General features: G+C 40.5%; 1 protein-coding gene across 1 annotated transcript in view; it reads left to right on the top strand.

Moving 5' to 3' along the window:
* PTPRN2 (protein tyrosine phosphatase receptor type N2) overlaps positions 1-21,640 on the top strand; it is a 961,700-nt gene that overhangs the window by 923,117 nt on the left and 16,943 nt on the right. Inside the window, exons 20-21 of the mRNA XM_060248066.1 lie at positions 6,244-6,297; positions 8,263-8,327. Coding sequence (XP_060104049.1) covers positions 6,244-6,297; positions 8,263-8,327 — 119 coding nt within the window. The remainder of the gene's footprint in view (positions 1-6,243; positions 6,298-8,262; positions 8,328-21,640) is intronic.

Below are 21,640 nucleotides of genomic sequence, written 5' to 3'. Positions count from 1 at the left end.
ATGTGACACAACCTTTTATACCAGCTTCTTGCTTGGGATGGCATTTTAAGGTGTGCTTGTGTACTTACTAGGTACTTGCCCATGGGCTGGGAAGCCACATACCTGCATCTCCCAGAGGATAAAACTAGACAAGTGCAAGAGTCCTGGTAGGGCTGAGATGACCTTTGCTTATCTAAAGCTTGGGAGCAGCTTCCTGGGCATCATTCCTAAGGCCAGTTCTTGTTGTTTTCCATGATTCCTACTAATACTCCATTGTCCAATTATAAAGACACTTTATAATTGACACATCAAAGAGTTCTTTAATAAACAGGGTGATGGCATCTATATTTCCATCTATCTATACTTTTATGGAACAGTGGATTTTGAGTGACATAGTTTCTTATATGATATACTAAACTGTTCTTTAACAGCCCATTGAAACATTTCACATTATTTGACTGGAATGTGAGGTCTGCATTTATCATGCTAGGATTCTTCTGAGTGATTTTATTATCATTTAAAAATGCTTTGTAGAATGTTAAACTAGCATTTTATAAGCACATTCTTGAAACTTATTCCTCATCAAAGTGCACACTTTTTAATTAAGTGGGGACTTGTTTATGGCTTACAATTGACCTTCCCCAAAGACTTCTAGTTTCCTTTCAAGGATGCATCCTATATAAATACGTAGGGTTGGAGACAAAAATTCTGTTCCACTAATGGTGGAGGTACAAGGAGGCTTCCGCTGGTGGAACAGCACACTTGGTTCTGTAGAAGGCTTCCTTGTATTGGAGGAAGGCTCAGCAATTAGTGGAATGGAACTTTAGGATCCCCACCCACGGTCTTCTGGTTTATGAAGAGGTTACATTTTTGCAGCACCAGCAGCAGAATGGTTGCCATTTGTTGCCATGTTCCATTACGTAATCTCCTCCCTCTCCCCCCTTCCAAGTAGATTTTTGTTTGCTTCAGCTGAGTTTTCTTTAGCTATTCCTTAGATGCAGAATAATATAGCGTTGCTATAGGCACCAGTGGGTACAACCCAGAACCTCTCATTCAGAACGTCTGAATATAGTGAAATACCATGGACAATAGAAGACCTCAGTGCTGATAGTACTAAAGAGTGGAGAAAGTGGTTGGAACACAGTGTGTTCTAAAATTCAGATAAATTTCAGTGTAATCTACATCTCATTCTGTGGATGCAGTTCCTGCCTAAAGCAGACCACCAAATGTGTTCCTTCAAGGACAGATGGCATTTTGGCTTTTCATTCAAAAGGTATCCACAGATTTTGAGGGATTTTTTTATAAAAAACCAAACACTCTGTAAAACCATTCTACATATCTAAATTCTTTTGGGAGATGGTTGGTGTGCCATCTTTTCTATATGCGCAGACTTTTACAAGGGATGTTACTTTCTCAATTATATTAATTTTTGTATCTCCAGTAGCAGTACAGAAGCAACATATTTTATCGTTGGCAAAAGGAATAAATGCTCTTTCTTTGCCAATCCTGATTATTAATGTTTCACAATTTTCAAAAAATTACACTATGCTATGCAGTATGACCCCCCCATCCTCTAATTGTCCATGTTTTGATGTGTATTCAACATGTTTATATACAAATATATAATTTGTATATGTGTGTATATTTATATACCCACATACATATGAAGCTACAAATATACACAACCAACCCTCTATTATAACCAAGAACAAAAAACTGGATTCCCCAAATTACCTTGCCCCAGAGTCTGTTGATGGGAATATTGCATTCTAAGTTGAAGCTAAATTGGCAAGACTTTGAAAGCCGCAGGCGTAATGCTTCTTTTGTGCCTCTGTATTAGGCAGTGCTTCATATGATATTGCGCTGAGTAGGTGAATCAAGCCTAGGGCGTTAAAAGCTTTTGTCAGTTCGAAATATTGTGCTCTCAGGTATCAATTGGTGAATGGAAACAGACTTTGCTTCTCTCCATAAGCTTAGAATAGCCATGCAAAATGCAGTGCTTAAAAGGTGAAGGTGCTCCTCCTGCTCAAAACACTGGTCAGTTTTCGTAGTTACAGAGTCACAGTTTTATTTTGAACAATAGACCAGTTTCTTTAACTCTGGACTAGCTTGTTAGTCATGCACTGATAATGTATAATTAAATATTTCTTGAGCCCAGAGGGAGCACATTTACACTTAAAAGAGACACTGCGAAGCTAAAAGATAATTAGCATCACATGTGAGGGCTTTGCTTAAAATATATATTATGCTATCACTGCTTGCTGTGTGCAATGGCATTTACTAACACTGCTCACTTTAAAAACGGTCAAATTCTTATTTTGCCAGCTAATTAGCGGTTGCCAGTGTCATTTTTGTGATGTTGCAGCTAGTAATATAAGCCCAGTTGCATAGTCACAAAAGTGATCATTGGAAACTGTGACTCTGCTGCAGGGACAATGTGGGAAACCCCTTTTCTGAGCCTCTAACGACCTCTGACCTATGCTTGCTGATGGTTTGCATGGTGATTTCTTTTTTGCTCAATGAGCGAAGGGTTGGTTTGTATTACTAATCATTCTTTCCTAGTTAATTCTTCCTCTGTGTGTGTATGTACGTATGTATGCATTTTATTTGTATATTAAACAATCAGAAGCATTACTTATGATTTTTTTCCCCCCTTGGACTAAACTTGGAATGAACTAGCTCTACGGTATATTTCTTCGTGTTCCATACCTATTTCTCAACAATGATAATTTGTGAAACCCTTTGTCATTTCCTTGTGCTATCTGAAATCAGTGGTGATTCAAGGTCTTTTAAAATGGCAGTCAGGATAGCATGGCAACTGCATTCTTTAACCACCCCATGTCAGTTTTAGATGAATATATTGAAATATTGGAAAACAAATGTAACAAAAAATGCCTCCCTCTCCCCATCTAGTCCTCTTCAGAAGCACAGCTGCCCAATTAACACTTTACATGTGCCTTCAGTTACATCAGTGTTTGAGTGCTGTTTGTTGGTATAAACATGTGAAGCGGATAGGGGAGACACAAATCCACAAATACTCACGGAATGGGACAGATCCCAGTGTAGAGCAGCAGCTTGCTGCAGCTCCCTGATGCATATTTATTTGTCTTCGGTATCGCACTTTGTGCATTTAACACAGCACACACATTGATGAAACTGTAGCACCACGTGGAGTGTAAATTGGCTTCCACTTTGTGTTGACAAGAGCAATTGTTAACAGGGTACCATTTGGAAAATGAGACATCTTTATCCAGAGTCCTGTTTATAAGACCAGGCGATGCTATTTAACTGTAACGATAATAAGGAAAACATTCGTGATCAGCTTGGTGCAGGTTTTGATGTATATGTTGTATTTTTACAAGCCCCGCATTGCAGGGGGGTGGGGATATCATCCTCAAAATAAATTAAAAATAAAAACTGTTCAGTCACAAGCCATGGCTTAGCAACTGGAAGAGCTCAAAGGTCTCGTGCACGTGTCCACCTCTTTGTCCTCATTGGCATTTCTCCCCTCCCACAACACACCCTTGCTGCCACCTTTAAGATAACTACAAATTAGTGTTAGGTCTGCATCATATAGTTAAATGCCAGACCAAAGTTATGGTGGTCAGATATGAGATTTCTTACTTTGGTTTGAGTTAAATATGGCAAATGAAAAAAAGACATTGGAGTTACAATCCTGACCATACATACCCAAAGCCAAAAAGGAGGTGAGAATGTCAATACAGCAGGGAAGGAAGGGGAAGCATGCGAGATCACAGGATACTCCTGATCACCAAGCCATAATTCAGTAACTGATCAGTGTTATGAGCCAGTATAGGAAAGCTGGGGGATGTCCAGTAATGAGGACATTAAAGTGGACTTTTTCCTGGCTTTTAGCCATAGACTGCATATTTCTGCCAAGTGCAGTGGCTTTCAAAGTGGAGGTTCACATCTAAATCCAAAATATAGTTTGAAGATTGTTTATAGCATAAGCATTCCTATGGTAATAATAAAGGACCTTACGGTGATGTCTCATGGGGTTTTTAGTTCAAAAGATAAGCAGAGATGGTTTGCCTTTGCCTCCCTCTGCATGGCAACTGTGGACTTCCTTGGTGGTCTCCCATCCAAGTACTAACCATGGCTGGCCCTGCTTAGTTTCCAAGCTCTGATGAGTTCAGGCTAGTCTGGGCTATTCAGGCACCTATTTTCAAATGTTGCAACACTATAAATTCTTGAAATTCCAAGTGTTGCTATTGTAAAACTGTCTTAGCTTCGCCGTGCTTGGATTTCAGGAAGTTGGTGCTATCAATTTCATAAACATATTTATGCTTCTTTATTTAAAAAAAAAAAATTGATACCCAAAGAGGAATTCTTTAAGGAAATGGAAAGTGTATGTAACTGACCAGCAGAAATCACTTAGATTTCTGATGAAAACAATTTAGTATTGCTTCATATATACTTAGTGTTCTTTTCCTCTTTTGAAATAGCTTTGTAGCAAAAGGCTTTCGTAGGTTTTGCCTTCCCTACTTAACATATGGTTTAAACACTTGACATTTCTAGATTAGTAACTTGCTTCACATTTAAATCCCAACTCTTGAGTATTAACACTTCATTATTATTGCTCGTTAGGTAGCATTTTAAAGTGTGCCTAGTAGTGAAGATGTTCATAGTGCAGTTCTGTGCAGAGTTACTGCAATCTAAGCCCATTGATTTTGGTGGGCCAAGACCAGAGTAACTCTGCACAGACAATGATCTAACAGTACAACCCTATCTTTGTTAAGTAGGTTACTGGTCCTATTTTATAGGTTAGGAACTTAGTTAGAGGGTGATTTGCCAAAGGGTACTCGGCACACTGGGGAAAATGGCATGGATAACTACATTAAACCAGTTTCTAAATCACTAGTAGGCTTTCTACAAAATAGCACGAAGAGTGTTTTCATAAACTTCCAAGTGATATTTTTCCTCTCTAACATAAACATAGCTTTTATAGCTTGTTATTAAATGCATTCACTTGAAAGTAAAAGCCTTTGGCCTTGGTGGAAATGTGAAAGTATGGCTAACAATATGGATTTGGCCCTCGTGTTATTGTCACAGATTTATTTTTATTGTACCCAGCCCAAAATTAATCGTAAATCTTTTACCCATGTGGCATGATTAAGCAAGAATTCAAGGATACGTATAACTTCTTATTGTTATATTAACACCCACAGTAGCTAGATATAGCCATTCTGAAAAGAAGTGACAGGGTATGAGTATTTTTGAACCTCTTCTATGCAACCTGTGTACATGCATGAAGTTCTTGAGGGACAGAATGAAGTGCCCTGATCCAGTCTGGGACTGTACATGCATGAAAAACGGTTTCCGCATACCTGTCGCTAGCTGCATGCAAAAAAACAAGGGGGGGGGCAATTCCCCGTCCCACAGCATCAAGTTGGAACTGTGCACATGTCCTTTTTAAAGAGCTAAATCCCACCAATCAACTGCTGAGGAGTAAACAATAGATGACCCTGGAAGTCCCTTCCAACTCTATGATTCTATGAAGCATGGATGCAAGGGAAGAGGGCTGGCTCCACATTCCCCCTTCCCTACTAAAGAACTAATTGGTGGTAGGATTACAGTGTTGTAAAATGCGGGGGGGGGGGGGGGAGCGCTTCTTGCTGCTCAGTCCTGGCTGCTGTGCCATTGCTGTGCTGAACCAGAGCCAGGAAGCATGTTTTTAAGCTAGTGCAAGTTGTTTACATTCACTTGTGTTCCAGATGTGAGAAATGATAAAAGAGCTTTTATTGGCATGTATAGAAAATACCAGTACTTCACTGTGAAAATGGGTGTAGAAATGATGATGTTTGGAAGTCTGCTTGGAATATCTCCAGTGTGTCGCAGTGAACTTTTGCAGGGTCTAATATGATAAAAATGTGCCTTGTATTACTGTACTGAGTGTGGGATTGATAGGAAATTGAACACATGTCCATATTTTGTTAGGCTACTGTTGTCAACAGCATTCTCTGGCCTAGGGCAGAATTCACTAAGCACTGTGCCTTCAGCGAAATCTTTATTTATTCCTATGGATCTTGTGTAGGAGCAGTGTTTAGAGAATGGCTCCCATTGTCCTGTTGAATTAAGCTTGCATAGAGTTGATTGATCCTGAAGGTAGCATGGGTCAGGTTTTCCGAACAAGCCAAACCATGTTTTTATGGGCAATTAAAAAAATATATATATTTATTTTTGCCTGCTATCTGGGCTTGTGAAGTAACGTGTTTCTTAATGCCTGTATTTGTTTTATTACAGAAAAGTAAACAAGTGCTACAGGGGTCGTTCTTGTCCAGTAATTGTTCATTGCAGGCAAGTACCATTTTAAAGCTAGCCTCAGAGAGGCTAATAAGGAAATCGTATAATTTGAACCAAAGGTACAACTAGTTTTATAGATTGATTTGTAGGGTAACACCCCCCCCCCCAAAAAAGTTCCTTATTATTTTGGCCAAACATTTTACCTTTGCTATTTTTTTAGTACATACAGAGATTCTTCATGTTTCAGATGGTAAAACTTGGTTTTTTCTTGAAGAGTTCTTTGTTGCATATATTGTTCAGAATTAACTGTTTGGTTCCCAGAGGCTCTTCCGGTTGTACAGTGGTAGAAGAAAAAGGAAAAAATCCTTCTCTTCAGCTCTGTCAGGGCTAATTGGCTTAAAGAGTCCTCAAGCCATTTTTTCCAGATCATGTAGAACTTTTGCTAATTCACTATGCATTATCACTTTGAAGGATTTTTTTAACAATTCATGAACACAACCAGGGGTGTTTTTTTGCCCCATAAGAGACTGATGAGGTGTTGGAGACTTAAGGATTAGGGGAGCTTCTTTGCTTGGTTTCTTGGGCCTGTGTGTTGGGCCAAAGCCACTTCCATAACCCAGTAGCTTGGACCAGAAATAATGAAAATCTCTCCTCTCCTCCCATCTTCTGCTTTCTGGCACTTTGTCTTACAGATTTAAGTGCTTCTGTAGTAAATCAGTTGAAAAATTGCTACTATTGGTGCAACCTTAGGATTCTCTGGTTATGTCAGTTTCATGACTCACTTGGGTATGAACAATATTTGTAGAATTATGCTGTTTTCAAGACTCCAGTAAAGCTAATGATTGAATTTTTCCCCTGTGGCTCAGTTTATTTTACTATAACTTGGGGAGAGATGTGTGGTCTCTTATGTAAATTATAATGTATACCTCACATTCTTTTTTTTTTTTGAAAAAAATCTTTGTTTTCTGCCATTGACATTTATCTTCCTCTTTGGCATCATTCATTCTTTGAGTTTAAAATGTTATCTAGTAAATTATACCCCCACACATCTTTTTCCCCTTCCAGCTCATCAGTAGGTGTTCTTGGTGAAGGAAATTATCAAAAGAATACTGCTTCCAGTTATCTCTTTTCCTTTTAAAAACCAGAGGAAAAGGCAAGAAAAATTGGTTCCTTAAAATATCAATTGTGTTTGCTAGCAATGACACCAAAACTATCACATTGCCAATTATAAGCAGTTCTCTGACGGCAATGCAAACTGCATTTAGATGAGAGTGATCTTGACTTCTTCAGAGTGCTCAGTCACAGATGCATGTGTCTTGTGTGTGCATGTTTATAAAGGTAGTGCCTATGGAAGATAAAAAACATCTTTCAAATGCTGCATGATTTTTCCCCCCTCATTGTAACAGTGTCCATTTTATGGCGAAAAGCAGGGGAAGGTGGAAAGTTAGCAGTGTTTTTTTCAGATCCAAGTGGCTAGTATCCAGTTACTTGGTAAGGTAATAATACGATCCTTAAATAAAAGATTTTGCAGAATACAAGGAGAGGCAAGTGATTGAAAGGTCAGCTGGCAAAGCCATGGCCATTCGGGTGAGCTCAGACACGGGGGAAAAACCATCATTTGGGAAAGCTGGGGTTGATCAGCTCTTGAACTTGATTAGAAAAAAAACTGGACTTCAGAAAACTAACGTTTTTAATTTCATTACTGTTCAAAAATAATAGGGGATTTGTTTCCAGAATAAGCACACCAATGCTGTTAAAGAAGCAAATGTATCTTGCAAAACTATGCAGTTCATATATAAAAAATAACTGCTAATCTTGTACAGATAATGAAATATTTCTTTCCTTCTCCCCTTGTGTAGCTATGTATCTTTTTCCTCGACTTCTCTCTGCCTCTCCTTAATACACCCCCCTCCCCATGTTATGCTTCCAATATAAAATCAACAGTAACTGCTTTTCTGCTGAATTATTGTGCACACGGCATTGATCAGGATTTTCCTCCCCCTCCCTGTCTGTTTGTAGTGATGGTGCAGGAAGAAGTGGAACCTACATCCTAATTGACATGGTTCTCAATAAAATGGCCAAAGGTGAGAATCAAAAGGGTTGCTGCTTTTGAGTTCAGAGATGTGGCGGCGTTGTCATGGCAACACAGGCGCTGTATTCACAGAAGGGCCTCATAGATTAGAGGCAAATTTTACCCTTGCCTGAACGTGCTTTAGAGGTTTTTATTTTTTATATCCACGGTGATTAAAAATGAAGGAAAATTGCAACTCCCCTAACCTGTACATTGAATGGGTCTTACACAAGTGTGGCTAGAAATTTACCATTTGCATAACTTTTATTGGCAGAGAGGTTCTGAAGTACATGCTAAACATTTGTTTAGCTTCTCCTGAATCAGAAGGCATTCAAACTTTCCATAGGTCCTGCAGCAGGTTGACGTTCACCCCCATCCTAACTCTCACATGGGCACTTCTCTGGCTTGTAGAAGGTTAAAAATCAGGAGTGAACAAGGGAACTCCACACCTTGACTTTCTGAAACGTTTTCACAGTACACACTGGGCCATATTTCTCCAGCTTCTTTCTGCTTTGTTCCCTTTTCCATTTACATGAGGAATTTGCTTGAGTGGTGAGCTATCACAGTATTTATTTGAAATAAGCAGCAGGACTGCTCAAATACTAGGTTGCAGGAGTATCCAGCCTGCAGCAAAACACTGTGAGAGTTGCCACTCTTTTTCTGGCTTTTTAAAAGCAGGTGCTTGGAAATCGCACTTGAGAAATTATTTATCTATTTACAATGTTTATATCCTGCCTTTCTACTCAGGGCCGCCAAGGGAACTAAAAATTTGAACAAACATAATAATTAAAACACAAAGAAGACCATCTCTCAGGATGCTACCCCCCCGAAAGTGGAATACAGGAAGCAGGGCCTCAGAAGATGACTGCAGTGGTTAGGTGTTTGCCATCACTTATTTGCTTGTCTGGAATGGCATCATCTACTTAATTCCTGCCAGGTTTCTGTTAGACACAGGAGCAGGGAGGCGATCATAATATGAATATTCAGCAGTTGATCTTGTATCATGCCTTAGAGGTCATCAGTTTGCCTCACTCAGCTGAATCAGGCCCTCTGGGTGCTATTGTCTGGCAAGCCCAATTGGCAAGCTTGGAGGCAAAAATAGGGAGATGGATGGAGCTGCCTCCGCAGAGGGAGGCATTTGACAATGGATTGGTTTTAGGGGGCAGGTAAGGCCCTTCACACATACACCGCATCCGTTTCTCAGGTGGTCCTCCAGCAAGGCTAGTTGCTGACCTGAGCAGGGTTCTGCTTTGTTTTAAAGGGATGCAGTAGCTCTGTGTACCTGAGGAAGTCTTTGGGCTTGGCATTTCTCAAAAAGCTGTTCTGGATGATACTACTACTTTTGAAACAGAGAGGACTTTCAGAAACAGTCTGTGGTATGGAACAGGTGTTTGATTATCAAAGGCGGAGTGGGGGGGGGGGCAAAACTCCAACAGGCATCCTTGGGTGTACCTAAAAAATAGTTCTTTAGCGCCAAGCCCAAGCCTGGGAGACATACTTTAACCACCCTTTAACTGAATGGGTGGACTTCTTTGACCTTTTAAAGAATTTCATTGGCCTTATTCAATATGACTGGCTTCTACAGAATGCTTGGTAGCTCTCAGCTCATTCATGTGAAAGCAGAGGGTGCGCCACAGCATCCAACTAGAGTGCTTTGCACAGCAAAGGATAACTCCAGATATGCCATGTGAAAAAACAACATGAACTAAATAACATTCCTGTTTTGGGTTGTACTACTCTCGGAATGATTGATCCTTATAAACTTTGTGCTGAATTTCGATAGTACCAAAGCATATATCTGTAAACACTGGAGGACAATCCCAGTGCTTGTATGTTATCTATATAACAGACATGAATTATGAGAGGACCATCTTTCACTTTTCTCCCATACATGTGCAGATATTAAGTGAACTGATTCGATTAAGAATTCATTGGTGTGTGTTCACCCATGGTCAGAAAAATGTTTTGTCATTCATCACAGCAAATATTAATATCACTAGTAATTGTTCCAGTGTACCTTGATGTCAAGGCACCTTACTTGAGCTAGTAAATATTAGTTACTAACAAACTGGAAGCCCTAACGTGAACTGGGGAGCGATAATAATCTGGACATTTGAGGTTTAAGCAAGGAAACTGGCAAAACCCACTTTAAATGTAAATACAGATTTCTCCCTTAAAATTCCCTTCCATAGGCTCAGTGCTAATAGAAATGACATTGTTTTCCATTTTGACCAATTATCTCTTCTCTCTCTTGCACACCTTTTGCTAGGCAAGAGAGAGAAGAAAAGAGCGGGTGATTGGCTGGCTGTTACAGGGGAGGAAAACCACCTAGCACTGAGGTTGCAGGCATGAGAGATGAAAAAGGAGCTCTCTCTAAAGTTTGAGCTGGGTTTTTCAACAGAAGCTAATCAGCAGTACTTGTATCAGGACATATTTAATTTACCACACCCTGTTTCTTTCCCTTCTGCTGGTGCCTCTGGTTTTGGAAGGCTCTTTGTCAACAGTGGGTGTTAAGATGCGTGAAAATAACCAGGTTATTGTTCTGACAAATAGTGACAGGGCGAAGAGTCTCACCAGAAGAGCAATTCTAGCCAGTAGGCCATCCAGCAAGCATGAATTTAGAGAGGGCCAAATTTCACTTTTTTTCTCATAGATGTGCAGGAATTAACAGAAGTGATTTGATTAAGCCCATTGTGAAGTCCTAAAATAAGTCCCATTGATTTCCAAGTAATTCTGATCAGGCTGTATGCAGTCTTAAAAATTAGAACAAAACGCAATCTTATTCCCTAGTTGCAGAGGCCATTCAGCTCTGTCAGTTCTCCGTATTCATGACAGGCAAGAGGGACTTCCTAATTTTCCCAAAGTATGGCACTTTTGACATTCCAGCCACCGTCCTGCATTTAAACATGTACAATTAACAGGCTTCATGTAGATGGTTTCCCCAGTAAGTCTGCAGGTTTGATGAGTAGGATAGAATTACTTGCAGAGTTGGGGGTTGTCTATAAAAAGCGGGAGCAAGGTGGGGCTGGACCAGCAAATTGCTTTGTTCAGCCCTTTATACTTGCTTTCAGCTTTGACTGTTTATCAATAGAGTAAGAAAAAAGTGTCTTCTAGTCTCACCGTGTTCCTTTTCTCTTCTGCGGTTGCTCCCATGTGACCTTCAGTATTTCCTCTTAGCTGAATTAGTGCAAGCTAGCTCAGTTTTTTTAGCCTCTGACTCACACATTTTTGTCTAAGCTCAAGAATGATGGCCCCAGAGCAAACTAATTTGTGCAGAAGCCAAATCACTCACTCACAACTTTAATGCCAGTAGCTCACAAAGTAGAATCTTTGCTCACAGGACTCCACAGCTTAGAGGGAGCATTGGTGCCTGTCTTCTGTCATGAGCAGACATTGTTTGTGGCTATATATATATGTTCCATTTGGAAAGCAAACCAGAACGTTTTTTGTCACTGTTAAAAGCTGCCACATAATTTTGCAACCTTCCCCACTGCAAAGCAGCAGTGTCAGGAATTCTTACAGCCATGGTCTCAGTGCGGTGGGGCAGGTCATCACACAATTGATGTGAGAGATGGATATATAATCTCCGAAATGTTTTCCCCATCATTCCTTTTTCAAAGCTGTTTTCGCAAAGTGGTAAGTGGGGGGAACCAAAGAGCAGATGAATCCTAAAAGAAAGCCAGAGCCAGGGGAGGGGGCTGATTTAAACCCCCACTCTGCCATGGAGCTTGCTGGGAGCATCTCTGTCACAGGTTTGTCGTAACGATAAAACGGAGGAGGAGAGAATAATGCACACCGCCTTGGAGCTGCCTGAGGAAGGGCAGAATAAAAAAATTAACTAAATAAATGAATTACTTTTTTAAAAGATACCCTAATTGAGAACAGCATGTCTGTGAAGAACTGTATTATAAACATTCTCCATTTAATTGCATGTTCTGCTTTGCCTTTAAAATTCTGGGCTAAAAATTGCTTCTCTTACAAGCTTCATTCAGTGTGGTATACTTTGGGTGGGAGGGAGTTGTTTAACAGTGACTAGCTGAAACCCTGTGATTGCATTCTGTTTTGTTCGCATGTGTGCTTAATATTTTTTTGGTTAGGCTTTACCTTGATTCTGTCCGAATAGAATGGAGTAAAATAATTATTTTAATTCAGTAGAGATGTGTGCTACTCAAGATCAACTAATTAATATGGAATACAAAGGAGTGGGCTTTTTTCTGTGTGTGGGCTGTGTATAGTATAGTGGGACAAGGGCCTATTGCATAAATTGAACCTCTTTGTTCTTGATTTCAGTGAAGTAAGTAGCTTCTACTGCTGCATGTTCCATAGTCCCCACACACTGCCTACTTTCCAGTCTTTAACTATCATGGTCCTAAGTACATCAGCTTGGTACAAGGGTTACTGACTTGCCTTAGGTTATCTTTATCACATAAACCTATGTAGTAATCAGCTGGGAATGAAAACCTGAAGGATTTGCTGCTTTGAGTAATATGGAGCTTCAGGGAAGGATTTTCTCAGCATTCCACTGGTACCATCTGCAGTATTATGCACAGGTTCACAATGAATGGTTCCTATTTACAAGTGCAAATTCACCGCTGTTATACATATGATTAGAATCATAGAGTTGGAAGGGACCTCTAGGGTCATCTAGTCCAACTCCCTGCACAATACAGGATATTCACAAATACTTCCCCCACACACTGAGTGACCCTTGTTCCATGCCCAGAAGATGGCAAAAAATGCTCCAGGATTGCTGACAAAATTGGCATGGAGAAAAGTTGCTTCCTGACTCCAAAGTGGCAACGGGCATGCCCTTGGCATATAAGAAAGCACCACAAGAACTAAATACTGCCCTCCTTCCTGTGATCTGCCAAAATTCACAGAATCAGCATTGCTATCAGGTGACCACCAAGTGTCTGTTTAAAAATCTCCAAAGAAGGAGAGGCCACCACCTCCAGAAGACGCTTGTTCCACTGAGGAACTGCTCTGTCAGGAAGTTCTTCCTAGTGGTTAGCCCAAAACTGTTGATTTAATTTCGACATTAACATGGTAAAAAGTAGGGTTGCCAATTTTAAGGCAGAGCCTGGAGAAAATGGTGGTTTTGGAGGGTGGACTCCAGGGTGTTGTACCATGCCCTCCCTAGACTCCACCCCCAAAATCTCCAGGTATTTCTCAAACTAGCCCTGGCAACCCTATAAAAATCTGATCCAATGTTAGATGCATGCAGGAAGCAATTTCAGTCTGTCTTCTGCACTCTCAGATTCACCTCAGCTAACCAATAAAATAGTTGTGTGAAATAGTTATTCTCTACATTTATACAACAGTAAGCTTTCTGTATTATGTGCTTCAGCGTTCACTGTGGTAAAATCGCTTTGTGAGACCAACAGATAAGTATTTGTCCTCAGTTTATTATTTATTCCTGAGTAATTAGGAAGATTTTTTTTCTCAAACAGTTCTTACGATCACACCATAAAGAGCTTTTATAGGTGGGGCTACATACTAGCTTCAGTTGCTCGAAAGTTGTCCCCCAGAGTCTGCCTCACATTATCAGAAATTCTCCATAGTGTAAAATTGTGCACGGCACCCAAAAGGTTGATGAAAAAGTACACAGTGTGCATATTTCAATATTTATAGTGTTTTTGCCTTCAGTACCAGCAAGGGCCGTGGCTCAGTGGGGGGAGAGCACGTACTTTGCACGCAGAAGGTCCCCAGTTCTTCCCCTGGCATTGCCAGTTGAAGGATCTCTAATAACAGATGCTGGGAAGGCCTTTTCTCTATCTGAGGCCTTGTAGAGCTGCTGCCAGTCAGGATAGACAATGCTGACCTGGATATTTAGAACTGGAAAGAATCTTGTGGGCCATGTGGTAAATGCAGAGAATCCAGATCTAGCGCATTCCCAGCAGATGACTGTTCAGCCTGTGACTGAAGATCTTTAGTGGGGGGAGAGCCCTCTTAGTTAATTGGCTCCTTTGTTAACTGTTCTTACCATTTCTCCAACAGTCTAACATGGTCTGTGTCAGCTGTGTATGGTCATATATACCTGATAGCTGGGATTCACTGATGTAATATTAAAATATTGATATCTCACCTTTCCTTTTGGTTCATTTATCTGGAATATGGGATGTGGCTTCATGCAGGCTGTTTTCTCACAATCATTTAATGTGGTCACCAAATTATATCTCACCTGCTGTGTCATATTCTGTCAAAGTAAGTTAAATGGATAATGTCTTCTTTCCCCCATTTTATGTTCCATGGGTATGCTCTCAGCACTGACAAGGTCCACCCTCTGACACACCAAGCCACATCCCCTTGGGTTACCCAGGTACTCAAAACATGTAGGCTTTCTTCTCTATTTTAGTGGAAGGGCATGCTGCTGTGTGTCATTTGGAGGGGGGGAGCATTCAGGCAGCCCGCAAAGCTTGGTAACCACAGCGAACTAAGCTTAGTTGTTATTCTCCATGGACTGTATTTCAACTGTTTTTCTTGTCTTTAAAGTTCATTGAGAATCCTTTTGCATTCATTCAAAGGGCATTGCAGTGACTTTGAAAATGTAAATTTCAAGTGGCATTTTGATAGGTCTAAATAAAAGATCCGGCAGAGGCAAGTACAGATATGCCACGTTTGAGCTCATTTCAGTCTTTAGCAAGAAGAGGGTGTGATAAAAGCTAGTCTTGATACAATTTTGATGCATAGAGAAGTAAATACAGAGTATTTTCTAGCTTCGTGCTCTCAGCCACTTAAGAGAAGGATTGACTTTGTTGCAGAAGAATGCCATTTATTGACTCCATTGTACCATGTAATGTCAAATTCCATTTTAAGTGTGGGCTCAGTGTTCCACAATGCGAGACAAGTCATGTGAAACAGGCCAAAGAAAAGAGTGGCAGGGTTTTTCAGATTGGTCAGCCCCATTTTGTTCTTGACCTGCTCCCCTCTGCCATTGGGGGTTTGCAATTTGAAATCTCTGACCTGGCGCTTAAATGAAGGATCAAAGGGCAGAGCGGGCATCTCAGCCCTGCTGAGGTGGGCCTTTCCCAGGCTGTCACACTGTGAGGCAGCCAAGGGTTTTGTTCTGACAGGAATCTAGGCCCAGTCTGTGAGGCCTAGGCCTCCTTTGTCTGGCCTGAGAAGGTTGAGGCCCAGGTTGAGGATCCAGTGTTCATCAAATGATCAAAGGCCTGAAGTACAGGACACGAAATCTTTCTTTCCATTTCCTTTTCTTAAAGAATGAATTGCACAAGTACCAAAGAATGACATTGCCAGTGCTTTTCTGCTGTGCCCGCGCTAACTTTAGAGTCCTTCAGTTCTAAACATAAAAATGTAAGTGCACTTTCAATCCAGGCCCAGCTGCATGGACAGCATCTGCTAACATGTTTTATAAAAAGGTTTTTAAGGATTAAGGCCTTCAGGGGTTTTTTTTAAAGGACTTTTAAGAATAAACTTAGAATAATTTGAGTTCTTGTTCCACTCTCTGGTTTATTGGAAAGCAGACAATAATGCATTTTTAAATCAAAGTAAATAGGAGACCACTTAGTTTTAGCAGTGAAAAAGTAGAAAGCAATCGATAAAACACTTTGGCTGTGCAGTGGCACTTTAAATAGTACATGGTTGGGAGAAAGGGCTCCTTTTTCACATAATGATTTACTTGTCTAGATTTGAAATGTTTTCTCCAGGTTGGTTTCAGTGGAAAAAAAAAATAGGGATGCCTTTTTTTTTTCTTTTTTGTTTATGCTACCATTTCTGCCTTGCATTTGCTTTCAAAGAACTATCAGGCAAGAATTTCACATTTAGTAGAATTTCTGATTTTTTTTTAAAAAAAGTCTCAATTAACTTTGCCCATCCAATTATTGTCATGAGCAAATGGCTCAGTTTCACTTCATGTTTGGTTTACATAAAAAGACTTTGTTCCAGTCATAGTTGTTTCTGATATTAAGCATTGAGGGTATTTTGTGCTGTGTTTGAGAAAAGGCAGTGGTACATTCACAGATCTCCTGATGGCCGGAGGAGTGCTGTGTTGAATAACACATATTCTCTTAGACTCTTCGTTTTCTTTGTCACTCGGACTGTATCTGTGGAGAGCTAGATTTTTTAAATAACGTCATGCAAACCTTCTTGCAGGCTCTGAATATGTGCAAGTGAGTTTGGGAGGTTCATTCATATGGATAACTTTTTTTTAAATTTACAAACCCACCTTTTCCTGGTGTTGTTGCATTTAGTTCAAAGCACCATTTTCAGCCATATTAAGTGTGTCAGTGTTTTCCCATATTGGACAAAATAAATATCTTGCTACCAAGCTTCCACCTGGTTTCTTTCTTTTGTGGCTGAAAACAACCATATGGAGAGCGCAATTCAGAATTTGTGAAATCCCCACTTCAATGAACAGGAGTTGCACATGAGCATAAATACAGATTTGCATTAAATCTGGCCTGAGGCTAACATACTAAAATGGACAGTGGAACAATGCAAGACTTGTGCCTCTTACCACCCAGTGCTGTCATCTCCGTCCTTCTCCTTCCCAGGATACCTGTGTGGTGGCACTTCACTGTGTCCCTCTAAATCCCTCTTCAAAAGCCACCTTTTCCACAGAGCCTTTGATGCTAGTCCTTAATCCTCATCCCCATCTGAAAGGAAGCCAAAGTGTGTGCAAAGGCATCTGCTCTCCTTTCTCCCTTGTCTGCCACACTATTGAAATAGATCCTCTGAGCAAAGGCTTGGACTTTTGCTTGTGCTGTGTGTGGTACAGTGCTGCATACACTGAGAGTGCTACATTAATACAAGCGTCACAGAGCTAAGCTCGCATGCCAAGAATGAAATTTTGCACAACCATTTTTATGGAACACATTTATCCTGTTAACCCAAACTATGAAATTTTCATTTTGAAAGCCAGATTCCCAGTCCAGTTCCCATATATCTTTTGCATGCTGATTTTGTCCCATGTGTCCTCGGCCTGAGTTATGAATTGATAATACTGATGCTGAAAGTCTATTAATTTGCACAGTGGGTAAAACCTTGCATAACTTCTTGGGCTGCTGTTGATGTAACTATGCTTTTAAGATCCAGTCTCCTGCCTGAAGATAACCATGCATATAGACTTTGTCTTACTGCTGTACTTTACAATGTAGTTTTGAGGAAGGGAAATCTGTGGTGGTATTGATCTAATATTTCAAAGGGATGGCACAGACATAATTACAGAGAAGTATGAGAGGAAGGGAGGGGAGTCTGGTATGTTTAAGAAGTCGCTGTCTCCTTGCCTTCTAGGTTTTGATTTTTATTGAATTGCTAAGCCTTGAACTTTGTAGCTCATTAGACCCAGTCAGTTATCCAGTGGAAAAATCTGAAATAAGTAGAGGCAGCATGGATTCAGCTTTCATATTTAAGCATTTTTCCCTCAAGCTGATTTTTAAGGCCTCTTTCGTAAAGGCATTTTATATTCTTTGAGCTACTGTGGTTGTGTTTATGAAAACTAGATTTTTTTTGTCAATCATACACGGACATATATGTAACATGAGGTCAATCTGTCAGTGAGCCACATTTAATATGTTAACTTGCGGTGAGTGAGCCAGTTTAACTTGATTAGGTTGATTGCAGCAAGCTTTCCCACCAGATAACTCGCTGCAGGGAAAGTTGTGCCTGAAGCCGTATGTGGATGCAAATAGTAGAAGATACAAGTTGGTTTTAGATTTAAATTATACATCCTGTAATGGCAGGGGCACATTTGCCATTTAAAAGGAAGTACTATTTCAGTAATATTTCACTTGCCATTTAAAAGAAACTACTATTTAAAACATGCCTTTAGATTATCCATTGAGTGAGATCTTCACATAATTATGTCAGAGGGGCTATCATTGAATATGTTAACAATAAGCTTCAAGATGCTCCCCCAAAGTTCAGAATGCTGGATTTCAAGTCCAGCTGCATTTTGGAGATCCACAAGGCTTTGAGGGAATGAGCTTTTAAGAATCAAAGTTCACATCCCAAAAGTCTTTGTTGGCCTCTATCAGACTTGAATCTTGCTGTTCTAATGTGGACCAACACAAAACAAAACTGGGAATTGTTCAGATCTGTACCATAGCCAAGAGTGCTGTTGTTCATTCAGAATTGTATGACAAATAGGAGAAAGAGAGAATGATCCACTGGTTACTAATGTCATAATGAGTTTTTTGTTGTTCTTATAGTGATAGAGCACAGGAGGCTCTTTCCCAAGTGAAGGGGCCCAGATTCCTCCTCTACAGTTCATTTCCATCTCATCCCTCTCAGTCTTGACAGTCTCTCTCCTGCTGCACCTTGTGAAGTGATTTCAGAAGAAGGAGGTAGACAGAACACTTGTGGTGTAGGGGTTAGAACACTGGGCCAGGGCTGAAGAGACCTGGATTTAAATTCCCATTTTACTTAAGTGCTCGCTAGGTAACATTTGATTAGCCACGCACTAACCGGATGATTATGACGATAAAATGAACTCCTTGGAGGAAAGAGCAAAAGTCCAGTAGCACCTTAAAGACTAACAAAATTTGTGGCAGGTATGAGTGAGAATGGGCACAAACCAGGAAAATGTAGTTCGGTTCATGGTTCATGATGTGCCTCGTTTGCAAACCATGAACTGTCACAAATTTTTAGCCACCATGAACTGGGGAGGTTAGTGAGGCAGTAGAACAGCGTCCCTCCCTCCCCTCCCAGGCATGCTGGAGACACCAAACGGAATCCCTGGCTGACTCTTCTACCTACCGCTCCAAGTTTGGTGAGGATTGCGTTTACAGGGTCTGAGTTTGTGCTTTCTTGAGAAATGACCTCATAGATCCAATCCTCACCAAACTTGGAGGGCAGGTAGAAGAGAATGAGCCAGAAATCCCCTCCTCTACCTGCCCTCATGCCCCCTCCTCTACCTGCCCTCCAAGTTTGGTTCTTTAGCTTGCACAGGGTCCATTCTATATACTCCTGAACCTGCACCTGTCAAAATGACTGAGGTTCAGGAGTGTTTAGAACAGATCCTGTGCAAGCTAGAGACACCAAAGTCACAAGGAGCTTCCCACAGATGCTGCTATACATGCCCCCCCAGCAATGTTCCCTCTACTCTTGTTTCCTTACTGAGTTGAGCAGTTCAAATTCTAAGCAAGAATATAACTGCTGTAATCTTAAAATTTGTCATTTGGAGGTTCAGTTGTATGATGCACTCCTTAAAAGACCTTCTAGTAATGCAGTTGGAAAAGGACTTTGAAATGATTTAAATTACGTATGGTCTTGAATGGCTGTATTTGATTGTGGTTGGGCTGTCAATTATGTATACATTGTTCTTATGAAAAATACACTTTTCAGATTGTTTTAAAACTGTTAATTAGTAGTTTACAGGCTTAGTTTTTTTCCCATGGTATTTTTGGATTCTTTAGTCTCCATACTACAGTGCTGTGCATTTTTTGCTGTAATCTTAAAATGGGCAATAGGCAGTGCACGGCTCCAGATAGCTGCTGAGCGGCCACTCATGCACACTTGGAAAGGAACACTGCCTCTGAGTTGTTACTTTGAAGTTTTGTGAACATTTTAATTGAGCTGAGACAGTCTAGGAATGTACGTACTCACAAACCATCACAAACCTCCAAGTCTATAGAACGTTTGTGCTGGTCACCCTGCCACAAACTTGACTTTGCAAAGCACAAACTCCCCAGAATTAATCATGAACTAATCATGAGCCAGTTTGTGCCTGTTTCTAGAACTTTTGTAAGTCACTGTTCACGCAAGCTCAAACCCTGCCACAAATTTTGTTTTTCAGTTTCTACTGGACTCTCTTTTCTTCTACTACAGACAAACTAACATGGCAACCTATCTCGTTCTCTTTCCTTGGAGGAAGGATGGGATTAAAGTGTACAGGGAAGCATGTAGATTTGCAGACATGTAGGATTTAATTATAAAGAGATTAAGCAAGAGCCAGTGTGCCATAGTGGTTAGAGAGTAAGATTGGATCCGGGGGGCGGGTGGGGGCACATTGAATCCGCAGTCATGCCCTGGAAACTAACTGGGTAACCTTTGGCAAGGCACACACTTTTAGTGTAACCTACCTCACAGGGTGGTCATGAGGATAAAATAGAGGAGAGCAATGTAAGCTGTTTTGGGTCCTTGCTAGAGAGAAAGGCAAAGGCATAAACAAATTAAAATAAACAGCTTGTTCCTACTCTGGAAAGAGTTTGTGCTTTGTTGGACATCTTCTCTAAGGCAGCATTTGCTATAATGTGTTTTGACAGTTGGAAACAAAACCAAACTTTTTTTTTTGTATGACTGTGTTCTTTAAAAATTGATATTTGTATTAGGAGATTTCCTAGGGGTGGGGAATCCAGAGTTTTCTCATGTTTTTGGCGATATTGGAAGAGGCATTGGCTTCAGGAAATTATAAGATCTGCCTAATTATCCAAGACTTGGGGGCCATGAATTGATTAGAAGTAGGCTATACCATGGGCAGGAAGAAAAGGGCCTGTGGGAGGGAGACTCACACCATTTCAGAAGCTTCTGAAAAGAATGAATTGCTGTCTGTAAGCTGCTTGAGATAGTAACTAATGTGAGAACAAGAGGTCATGGGCTCCAACTATGGACAAGACAAACATGTAAAGGATGGTTTGTAAAGGATGTGGTTGCCGTCTCTTCCTACCAAGGAGTGGTAGAGTATGGGGCAAATTAATAAAGCCTGAGAAAAGACACTCTGTGCTCTCAGTGGGAGATAGTTGAGCAGAAGTTTAGGAGAGGCAAGACAAGTTTTCATAATGTTGAGCTTCTGATCCATCGGGTTTCAAAACAACATTGAGCAGATCTCAAGACAACTTTCTGATTCTTAAAGACACTGAGTGCTTTGTGGCACCGACTTAATTAGTGGTCTTCAGTAGCAGGATGGATTTTCATTTTTTATGGTTCCTTTTAAAACAAGCCTTTGCATAGAAAGTCTGCATTTTGTATTCTGTGTAGTTTCTTGTTTGCCTGTTCTGAGGATTCTGCTACTAGTTAGTTTTCAGGGACTGCAAGAAAAAAGGGAGACGGCGCAAATATTCATAATTTTTGATGCATACATTTTTGAATAATGATGTTTCTGCTCTTTAGTGACAATCTTCACCCTTAATCTTGCACTTTCATGGCTGAGTTTTGTGGTAGTTGAGTACACTGGCTTTGCTGAATAGCGAGAACTGGGTGGCCTGTTAGGGGCTGCTAACCACATGTAAGAGTCAACAAAGAAATGCTGCTGTTTAGTAAGAAGGAAGTACTTCTGCTCATCACAACTGTTGGGAAACAAGTTGCATGTGTAGGTAATAACTTTCTTGAAGCACCTTGTCACTCTTAGAACAGCTGATTGCTGTTTCA

The sequence above is a fragment of the Heteronotia binoei genome, chromosome 10 (assembly GCF_032191835.1).
Source record: "Heteronotia binoei isolate CCM8104 ecotype False Entrance Well chromosome 10, APGP_CSIRO_Hbin_v1, whole genome shotgun sequence".
In the NCBI taxonomy this organism is placed as follows: Eukaryota; Metazoa; Chordata; class Lepidosauria; order Squamata; family Gekkonidae; genus Heteronotia; species Heteronotia binoei.
The sequence above is the reverse complement of the archived record's forward strand: the minus strand, read 5'-3'. Positions and strand labels throughout refer to the sequence as shown.